Below are 12,070 nucleotides of genomic sequence, written 5' to 3' on the forward strand. Positions count from 1 at the left end.
AATATAATATATACATAGCAAATAAGCACAACTTAACAAAAAATATTCATCTACAACGCTATCCTTACTAGCATCATCATTTCTACACCATGATCGTCGTCAACATCTTCATCAGCCATATCATGACCATACCATCAATGTCATCATTATCAACACAGTTTCCAAACACATTGTCATCATGAAAACATCATCATGAAGTACCTTGCTCTATCACTTGTACCCAACCTCACACACCTGTTATATCAAACAGGATGGTTCAAGTCGTCCCACCCTCATAAATAAAGGACCTGTTTTCTTGCTCTACAAGAACTTACGAGTAAAAAGATCGAAGCATCGCACACTAGACACTATACTCAACAAAGGAACTAGAGTCTAAGCAAAACATCATTCCCCTCTTCCCACATCGCATGGCCGAAAAGGGTGCAACACTCGAACCCCACTCTCTTCCCACATCGCATAATCGAAGAGAACCTCTTTCCTGTATCACATAGTTGAAAACCCAAAACCCAGGATTTATAAGGTACAAAATAGACACACCCATCTCCTCACACGTATACTACTAACAGGTAAAACCCACATACTCTTAACTTCACCCTCAAAAGTATATTAAATCATAACCTATTACATTCATCTTCCCATATTGCTATAACAACTCCTAATCACATGAAGTCAACCAAACACAAATATAATAGTCAAACTAAATACTAATCACATCTCCCTTTTTTCACCATACATAAAACAAATTATAAAGTTCATCCATATTCCAATATGAGTCCAATGTGGACCACCCATGGGTTCCACTTAGAGAATAGGTCACAAAAGTATACCACTCAACATCAAGCCAAAAAATAATTCAATTATTCATCCATATACTTATTGTAAACCCATTATTTTTCTTTTCAAGCCCATTGTTTTCTGATTATTATCCTATTTTAATGTTATTTGATTAAACTTCAAAACATGAGAAGTTTAGGCGTTTAGACAATTTTGTCTTTAACAGGAGTGACTAGAATACTCAACCAGGTTTAAGTTATACTTGGATGCTAGGAGTGGCTAAAATACTCAACCAAGAGTGAGTTATACTCGGGTGCTCGAAGTGGCTAGAATACTTAACTAGGAGTGAGTTAAACTCGTTGTAATCTTGAAAAGATTAATGGAACATCTTAAGAGTTCTTAAGAGAGAACTATATGTAGCTCAAATTTGAGTGAACTAGTATAAATATTGTGTCTTAATGCTTTCTTCTTTTAAACTATTGTTAAGTTTTTTATGTCATAGTCTGAAAGAGTTTATATTTGTTAATCTTACATAAATGATGTCTAAACATAATTCACGTTTGCATACTATTATTAAAAACCATTAGATGCTGCTTTGTGAAAGTGACGAAACGACAGAGAATAGTGACTAACAATGTTAGAAAACACAAAAAAGGCACTTGAAAGAATTAAGATTAAGAAAGTAGGACCGAAGTACTCACTAATTTGAAAGACAAAATTTGTATAACCGTTAAACGAACAACAAAGACAATACTAAAAGAAACTCAAATAACTTACTTTAATATTATGTTGAGATTAAAATGCACAAATGTATTTTTAAAAAGCTTAAAAGATTTCTCTCATATTTTTTTATTTATAATAAAATAAAACTAATACAAGAATATATGAAAGATTAATGGACATTACTAGATTTTTATATATAGAACTAGTTACGACTATATATATAACTAATAAATAGTCTAGTATTATACAGACTTAACGATGATTCTAACCTGTGAATTAAGAAAAAGTAATTGTTGACCTTCTACATTAAATCAAATTATTTTTACACGTTTAAAATGTTTGATTTTATATAGTTAATTTTTTTATCGTAACATAATTTTAACATGGCATATAATAAATAATAAATTTAGTCATCTTATTCTCTATAAAAAAACATAAACTAAAATAATAATACATTTATACTTTTATTTATAAAAAAACTTATCAAACAAGTTTTAAATACCCCTAAAACCACTTTATTAATTTTGTTCTGTCTTGTCTCTTTACAAATATTCTCTCCCAATGGTCAACGTTTCATTTCATGTTTTATATCGTCAAAAGTTTTTATTATCTCACACCTCATTTGATATATCTAATTGACCCATTTAATACATAGACGATTTCAAATTCTATTCATCTTTAATATAAATAAATCAAAAGAAAACATATAAAAACATATACTAAAGATTGTATTGAATTTAAAATTAATATACTCGTTAATATGTATTAAATAATAAAAATTGAACTTCAGAAAATAAAATTATATTATAAAATAATAATAATAATTTATATTAAGCTAGAAAAGAAAGAGGAAGGATGAAGATGCAGATCCCCAGTGGGGTTCGCATCTGTATCTGCTACTAACCAAAGAACACAAGGAAAGAAACCAAGGAAAAGGTAGTGTATGAGAGTGTGCGAAAGAGAGAGCGCGTGAGAGATTATAGTACCAAAAATGGGGAGTCTAGTGTATCAGGTGATTTCCTCCGCTGCATTTCTCACGCTTGGGATGTACCACCTCATCAGTACCACGCGCAACTACCTCAAATCGCCGCACACCTACGTCGCCAAACCCTTCCACCCCTTCCCCTACCCTCGCCGCCTCCAGCTCTACTTCCTCATTTTCGCCCTCCTCGTCGCCATCGCCCACGACCTCCTCATCTCCGTCGACGCCGACCCCTTGCTCCGCGGCGCCACTCCCGTCCACCTCCTCCTCTCCCTCCAGTCCGCCGCCACGCTCTTCCTCTTCCTCCTCCTCGCCCTCGCCCTTCTCCTCGCCGACTCCTCCCCTTCCATCCTCCCCCTCCCCGCCGAACTCGCCTTCGCCCTTGCCTCCGGCCTCTTTCTCCTCCACTCCGCCCTCGCCTCCGCTCGCGCAGCACTTCAGACCTCCGCCATCGAGGCCAAGTGCCTCTCCGTCTCCGGCAGCCTCTCCTCCATCTCCGCACTCCTCTGCCTCCTCCTTGCCGCCCTCCCCCGTCTCTTTCCCGCCGACGCCGCTCTCGCCGCCACCTTCTGCCTTCGCGGCCTCTGGTCTCTGCAGACCGGCCTCTCCCTCTATGCCGACGCCTTCATCCCCGACGGCTGCCACCGCCTTCTCGACGTCAAGAGCGGCGTCGAGGGATCCACGCAGTGCGATCTCGACGAGTCTAAGTTTCGCGCCGTTGCGATTCTCGATCTGGCGTTCCTGATCCACGCTATCTTCGTCGTTCTCCTCTTGCTCATAACCTACGCGCTCGTCGCCAGGAGCGTTGGTCTGAGAAGGCTCGGATCCTATGAAGCGCTGCCCACGGCGACTTCATCTTTGGACGCCAACCACAGCCATATTCAGATGAAGGCCTTGACCGGCACCCAGGCTTGAAACTTTTCGCTCATTATATTACCTCTTTTTTGTTCTTTTTTATTTTAAAATCTTATCTGTCTTCCTCTGATCATAATGTAGGTTTGAACTTTGTGAATACACCATAGTATTCCTGTTTAGTGAGTGAGGCGAATTGTTTATGTAGTTCAATTTTGTTTCATTACCTGTTACTGCTTTGCATATTCCTAAACACCCCTTCATACTTATGATATGAACCATGGCTCTAAATTGCGATTGCAACGGCATCATGCATATGCAGATTAATTCTTTTCATATTCCTTATGATTACAAGGAGTGTAGCAGGTACTCTCAATTGTGGATTGCCTCTTTTTAGACTTTTGATTATCTAATTTGGAGGGTAAATGAGCGTGTGACGATCACTAACATGAACTCCATACGAAAATGAGTCATAATGAATGTAGGATGGATTGAATAAATTATGTGGTGAATAATGAAATGATGATTCATTGCATGAACTGTAAAGTTTATGTTTTCATTACATGGGAGTTCTTAGTATTTTTTTTATGAATGATGTTGAAGTGTTTACATTTCGTTAAACTGGCCTCTGAATTGCCTTGGAGTAATATTTAGGTGGCCACTCCTTGATCTTTAACTGTCCATTAAGAGGGGTGAGTGAGTGATTGATGCTAAGGTTCTTTTTCATGTCCTTTATTTCTCTTTGGTCTGATTCTGTTTTAGAGGCATATCTTCTAATCTGCTTAAGTTATTTTCTTCTCTCAGCATATAGGATTAAGGTGATGGCATGAGGATAATAATACTTAACAGATTTTATGTAGTATAAACTATTATAGCTAGGGGACAGGGTTTCAAAGAAAATAGTATGAATTACTGGGTTATGCATGATTTACTTGATAGAAAAATAGTTTGGCACCAAACAGTTTGGTCACTATGGATGAAATCGAAGATATTTGTACTTGGGGTTCCACTTTAGTACTGCACGAGGTAGATTGGCCATTTATTTTCAGTATTTCCGACATAAGCAAACAACCTTTGAAATGCACATGACTAAATATGTCTTTGTTTCTACCGAGATTATTTGATTAATATCCCTCTTGTGATTAATATCGCTCTTATAGTACATGAAATGTATTTTCAAGGGATGTATGTGGGGGCATTCAAATACTGCATACATGGAGAGTCCGAAGACAATATTTCTTTTTTTCTTTTACACGGCCGATTTTATCTGTAGTGCAAGCAGTCATTCTCTCTCGTGTGCATTTTTATTGAGCTGATGTGGCAGGATACAATTCTTCACGCATTCATAGTTGTAAAAGTGTCAACTTTTACAATGGTAAAAATGGCATGCCAAAATATGGTTAGTAACTTTTCTTCCGTATTTTTATGGGGCTGAAACTGATAATGGAGTACAGAACGTTGTTCTGGATGTGCTGACTTTGATTATATTACATATATTGATAATTGATGTCAGCTTTCGAGTCATGATCGCAGAGCAAAGAAATATAATTAGACAGGGAGCTTTAGTGCGAATATGTAGGGACTCGTGAAGTAAAATATTTCTGATTGCTTCAACAAACCTGCTTTTGGTGACGGCGGAAAAGTATTCCCTTGGTTAGAAAAAGTTTGAATTCAAACAGCTATTTCAGTTTAATAAGTTATGAGAAATAATGAGGAGGAATAGAAGTTATTTTTCCCTCCGCAAATCCTCCATTAAAATATTTGCTTTATTAGTTTTCCGTCTAAGGAAAGACATGTCTATGGTAGAAGAAAAGTTACTTCATCTAGAATTTCTCTCAAAATATATCAGTTTACCTGCAATGTTTGACTCTAAATCAATCTGTTCTGACACTCTATTAAACAGGGTATGGTATCAAGAAAAAAAATTAATAAATCTCATAATAGTCAGATAGAAAATGTGATTTAGTGATGATAGTCATTTTCTGTTTTGTAACAAATCCAAGCCTTGTTATGTAACAAATCTCCATACTTTTATGCTTTCTTTGAATTAGAATTTATGGAAAGCAACTATGGTTCTAAAGACTTTGATTATATACACTACATAATTCACGCCGTAATGTGCGGGAGTCAAAATCAGAGATGGCATAATTAGTTTGGTTGAGAAATTTTTGTATGATCAGGATAAGAAAATTTATTTCTCCCTAAAGTATTTGGATTGATTACTCATGCATCTAAGCGGATGTGTCCATTTGAATTGATTATACGTGCATCTTCTAGTTTACCCTAGTAGATATGTCTATGGAAGAAGAAATTTTTTTTCTTCCTTCCACAAAGTATACAAATTTATGACATTTATGACATTTATGACGGATTGACTATAAATTAGTCTTCCCTTTTCTACAGTGTTGCCCTGGGCTCGTTGAGATAGGCAAACTGCCCAGTGTCCATGCTAGTGTATATTAGTGTCCATGTTTAGAGAAGTCAGATTTTATAGTCTAAATTCATAAACATAATAAAATCAAATTTAGACTTAATTAAGTTTTGAGTAGTTGATAAATTTGAAAACTCTTTATTAACTTTTTGTGATATATTACATCTTCAAAATTTCATAATTTTTCAATCGAGTCTTTTTTGTTACATTTTTCTGTAAGTATATAATATAACAATTTACTGTTATTCTGGATAACGAGTCTTTCACAAGAATTTAATAAAAACTATTTTTAAAGTTAATCAAAATTATAAAAATTACAAAGTTTAAAACTAAACTAAAAACATGATAAAATTTAAATTTACTTTTTTTTCTATTATAATTTTATAATTTTTTTAATTTTTTAAAATTTGTAGTTTTATAGTTTTACAATTTATAATCTTATAATTTACAATTTTATACTTTTATAATTCTACAATTTTATAATTTTACAACTTCATAATTTTATAATTTTATATCTTTACAACTTTATAAACTTATAATTTTATAATTATCAAATTTTATAATTTTATAACCTAACAATTTTGTAATTTTATAATTTTCTAACCTTTTAATTTTGAAAATTTGTAGTTCTATAATTTTACAACTTAATAATTTTATCTAATTTTAAAATTTTATATTGTTATATTATTTTATAATTTATAATTTTAATTAACTTTAAAATAGTTTTATTAAAAGCGAAAAATTTGTGTGAGATCTTTATACTCCTGTTATTTTGTAATAAAATTTTACATAATGACATTTAAATTGGATCTTGTAATAAAACATTATATAACGACATTTTGGATGATAATTGTTAACTATATATTAGACTCAATTAAAAAATTTTAAAATTTTAAAGACTTAAACTACAAAAATTAAATAAAGAATCAATTAAAATTTTTTGAGGATCCAAAGCTTAATTAAGTCTATAATTTATAATAAATTAAAGGTTTAATATTATTGTTGATCCTTACTTTTGTTCAATGTGAGATTCATATTTTTGAATGTTCAATGTAGTATTTTATATCGTTATTTATGTTTAATTTGGTCATTTTGGCTGACGACGTTTAAATAGTTAACGATATAGTCACTAGTACAAAAATAACGTACAATGTTGTTGGTTTTATGCTTTTAACGGCGTACTCAAGGCCGACGTCATATTAGGAGATGTTATATTAACGTCGAATTACATATGTCGACGTTAATAAGTCATAGAAAACGTCGAAAAATAGAAGACTTCGACGTCTAAAATGTGACTAAATGCAAAATGATCAGATGAATGTAGAGGAAGATTTGGCATCTACTGCAAGGGGGGCGGGACATAATATTCACGTCGAAGTTCTCCCTCAGACGGACATTAATATGTGACTATATCCACAATGGGCTGTTAGATGTAAAGAGGGATTTGACATCCACTGAAACTAGTGTGAGACGTAAGAATGACGCCGAATAACGCTAGCGGCCGACGTCACACTCGCTGAGCCATAGAGGAGCTTGTCCAACGGTGCATTAGTATGATTGCCCATTGGAACGACTGTAACGTCATTTAGTGTCAAGGCCGATGTCAAGACACCTATAGTATCGTTGTGCAGTGTATAGGTCAACGTTAAATTAGGTTTTTTTTCAAAAATATGGGTCGTGTTTGCTCATTTAACCAAACCTGAAATACAAAAATCAGTTTTCGAGTTCAAATATTCACAGAATTCATCAATTCACAGTTTACACCATTCTATCATCAATTCAAAAGTAAATCTAAAAGCTAAAGCAAATGCTATCATCAAAACAAAAAGTTAAAGGAAAAATCTGAAATACAGAAACCAGATTTTCAATTCATATATATTCACATAATTCATTAATTCACAGTTTATTTAAACCATGCTATCATCAATTCATAACTAAAACTAAAAGCTAAACAAATGTTATCATCAAAACAAAAAAAACACCTAAATGACATAACCTATTTTATCTGACGTGGCTGCCTCTCATCATCTTTATCCTGACCACTTCATCATCTTCTATCTTTAACCTCAGGCATAACAGTTCACCACCGTGAAAACATCATATTTCTTTAAATCTAAATAAAATTGCGTTTATGATTTTAATTTTTCAATGGGGGCATTTTATCAAAGAACCCAAATAAGGGTCAAGACTTTGTTCTTTTACAATTTGGAAACCCAGCCTTAGGGTTACACAAGAGAGATTCTTCTCCAATCTCTTCTTTTCTCCATTTAGCATAAGCAAAACCTAGAAGCTTCAAGCTTCTTTCCCTTCCTTTCTCGCGGATGAATAGGTCTTGGGTGACATTTTTCTCCCGTGCAAAGTTCTCGCCTGGGGAGGGTTTTCTTGTGCTTTTCTTTCTTATGATTCAAGTTCGCATGGAGGCAGGAGTTTTGTGGAAGTAGGGCACGAACATGCGAGTGACAGCGGCGCGCTACAACAGACCTTTTTGATGGTGTTATCGTGGAGGGGGGAGAGTTGACCTGGTGTTCGCAGTGTGGCGGCCTTCTTGCATCAATGCTCTCACAACCACTGGGTAGTGCATCACATAGGGAATTTTGGTTTTCTTTTTGGGGTTTTATTGATCTTGTTTGCGAAATTGGAAATAGGGATTTAGGGTTTTTCGGTTGGGAGATATTATGTTCTTAATCATTTAACATTCACAATTGAGGTTGATGGCTACGTTTTGGGGTTGTCTCTGGGATTGAGAATTATGTTCTATATTTGATTATTGGTTTTTATCTGGTTGCGCGAGTGGTGGCAAGGAAGACGTAGATGGAGGTGACTATGGATGTCACGGTGGTCGTCAATTCGATAAAAACCCTAATATTAGAAAATCACTTCCAAATATAAAAAAATTCACATCACTATGTGTTTAAGTGGCCACGTCAGCCAATAATTTCATGTCATTCACTGATTGGTCATCTTGACATTTAGTCGTTAACGATTTAAACGTCGTCAGCCAAAATGACCAAATTGAACATAAATTACGATATAAGGAACTACATTGAACATTACGATATTTTCATTAAACCCTAAACCACGTTTGTTAGATGGATGTCTACATCCTCTCTGAGTAGAAGCCCTAGAGGTTCATTTCCTTCAAACATTTTGTTCAGTACTTTATGAAAAGTATCATTTTCATGTTTGAGGAGCTAGTGTCTCCAGTAATGACCATATTTTCTTTAAGCTTTTCATTTTTCAAAATGAGCTTTTCATTTTCTCTTTTTAAAATATTTAGCTCCCCTTGAGGTTGTTAATTTCTTTTTACAAATTCTTAACATCATCATCGACGATGTTAGTTTACTTTTCAAATCTTCATTTTCTTTTGAATTTTTTTCTATTTTGTTTACTCGTGAGTTGAAAAGCTTTTGACAGTTTGAAGGAATTTGACAATAATACATGTTAGGCTTCAATGATAGAGTATAAGTTAGTAAAATCTACCTCATCATCAGATTCGTTTGACGAACATTCGTTATCATCCGCCATAAGATATAGGTTGGCTTCCTCTTCTTCTTCATCAGAATTTGAGAAGTCTAGATCATCTAGATACTTATCAACACCTTCGTCCTTCCTTGTTTAGAGAAGCTGAGCTTTTTCTTTGTTTTCTTAAGATTAAGACACTTAGAAGTGTTATGGTTTCTTACATTGATAACATACAACAGGACTTTCTTTCTGCTGATCATTCTTAGAGGTTGATCCCGGACATTTGTCTTTCTTCCTTCTCCACATAGAGTAGAATTTCCTGTAGATGATCAAAACTTCATCTTTTTCTCTTTCTTCTATGGAGTCTTTTTCACTAGTTGACTCTCCTGAAGGTTCATATGCTTTTGTGGGAGTCCTTCTGACAAATTTCTAAGCCTTCAATGCTATGCTTTTTTAAAGAAAAACATAGTTTATAGATTAAACAAGGTTTTACAATGATCATATATGTTGCACCAGAAACAAATGATGAAGTAGGTCTAATTGCATAATGTTATTGAGAAATTGAATGTGAACTAGAAACAAGTTAGATGTTCATGTTTTATAAGCATTTCAATTGAATTTCTTTCACTTGTTTAAGAGTAAGGATATACACATTCTAAATGTTGAATATTTTTCTTTAAATATATTTAAATGTTAATTAATTTTTCAAAAAATATTTAATTGTCATTCTTTTGGTTAAAGGATTACTTTTCTATAAATGAAATAATTGACAATACCATTAACCATTGTATTTTAACCATTAGATGAGCCTATTTTTAAAAGTTTTTCAATCAATTTTTTTTTAATCCTGGATTAAAAACTTGTTTTCTAAAACAATATGATTTAAAAATATTAAAAATATATATATAATGATGTTACACACTTAGGTTTATATGTTATATAAAGATGTTTTCACTAATTTATATAAAGATTATTGTAAATGAAAAACACAATAAATTAGGTAATTAATAACTAATGATATTTCTTTCTTTTTAAGAAAATGAATAACAAGTCTGATAAATGTTGATTATAGTAAAGAGGATATTGAATTTTTTGTTTAGTTTGGAAAGACATGTGTCATTATACCTGTCAATTTGGCTCTATGGTATGGTTTGACCCTAATCCACATGGATTAGAGTTAGAAAAATTCACAAAACCAAAACTTCTACATTAAAAAAATTCACAGAGCCAAAGTATATCCAAAAGTCTTATGGATCCAGACCATGAGTCTTCTTTCTAAAAAAATATTCATTTTGAATATAAGAAAAAAGACAATTAACTCCTAATTTGTTAATTACTTTTAATTTGTCAAAGAATATATACCAACAATCACCTTATACAACTCCAAATCAAGAAATGATACTTTGATACATATAACTTTTTTACATTTATTTAATATTATCATTCTTTATTTTTTTTCTTTCCAAAAATATACAAATTGTCTCGTTTATGATTACTTTACCTTTATAATGTCTCTGAAATGAATATAAAAATATATCACTTTCCTTCTCCAAATATAAGAAATCAGAAACATTAATTAAAAAATCGGAGAACACAAATTCACACATTTTTTTCAGAGTAAAATCTTTTTACATAAGTTCTTGTTATGTTTAATATAAGAAATGCACTTTATATATTGACGGTAATTATAATATATAAAATTAATTTTGTTTCGGTGCCAATTTAATTAACTAAAATAAATATATTAACGTCAACATAAAAAGTTAATTAAAATAAATATTCATCCATATAAAACGTTAATCAAAATAAATAATTTAATTCGCTTTAACAAATATTAAAAATAACTAGTTAGTGCTAGTTTAAACATTAATTAAAATGAATATTGAAAATAAATAGAGTTAGTAAGTAAAGATTACAAAATGTATATTAAAATAAGATTATAAATTCAAACATAGAAACTCGTATAGTTTCTTACAGCTTTCTTTCTCTTATAAAAATAAGAGATAAATATCTATTTTATAATTAATTTTTCATCAAATAAATGTGATTGACAATATAAGATAAAAAACATTATATTCTATAACAACATTTATTAAAATAAAACAAATATTCTTAATACGGTAATAACATATATTCAACCAAAAGATAATGTTAGTTTATTTTCCTTTTCGTTTCATCTTTTTATAAAATATCAAATTAACATTATTATATCCGTTTTTCTTTCAACATGTTTATCTTAAAAAAATTGAATAACAGAAAAAAAAAAACAAGTGTTTAATAAGTTTTAAATTCTATCTTCACAAAAATTCATTCTGATATAAATTGATTCTGATATATAATTCATAACATATATTATTATCATTGCAAATTAATAAATAAATTATAGTTGATATTAAATTATATATTATATATTTTATTCACTAACATAATAATAAATATAATATTTAAATATTTAAATATATAATATATTAAACTATTTAATAAAATATATAATTTATATATAATAATATTTTTAAAAATTAATTAAAATTTTGTAATAAAATCAAATCTATTAGGAGAGGATTTTGTGGGTTGCAATTTCTTTTGACCCCAACTAAAAGAACTTGCTAAAAAGAATTTTTTTCAAAAATAGATTAAAAGTGATCATAAGCCATGAGTTAAATTGACTCCTTTATGGATCATTATGTAATAAACACATCAATCTAAACTTTCATATATTAATTTTTTAAAAGAAATTTAATTTTTCTTCTAATAAATGCATAGCTTTACAAGAAAACAACTTTTTCATAAGAAGAAAACGGTTAATAGCATAGTATTCTAATTAGAGGTTACTCCCTACACCATCT

The 12,070-nt window shown here is 31.6% G+C and overlaps 1 protein-coding gene across 1 annotated transcript; it reads left to right on the forward strand.

Annotated features, from left to right (window-relative positions):
- Nucleotides 1-2,338: 2,338 nt before the first annotated feature.
- Nucleotides 2,339-3,634, forward strand: LOC108327748 (uncharacterized). Its single transcript, XM_017561442.2, has one exon. The coding sequence runs from the start codon at nucleotides 2,489-2,491 to the stop codon at nucleotides 3,392-3,394; it is 906 nt and encodes a 301-aa protein (XP_017416931.2). The 5' UTR covers nucleotides 2,339-2,488; the 3' UTR covers nucleotides 3,395-3,634.
- Nucleotides 3,635-12,070: the final 8,436 nt, after the last annotated feature.

This window comes from Vigna angularis, chromosome 2 (genome assembly GCF_016808095.1).
Source record: "Vigna angularis cultivar LongXiaoDou No.4 chromosome 2, ASM1680809v1, whole genome shotgun sequence".
Classification (NCBI taxonomy): Eukaryota; Viridiplantae; Streptophyta; class Magnoliopsida; order Fabales; family Fabaceae; genus Vigna; species Vigna angularis.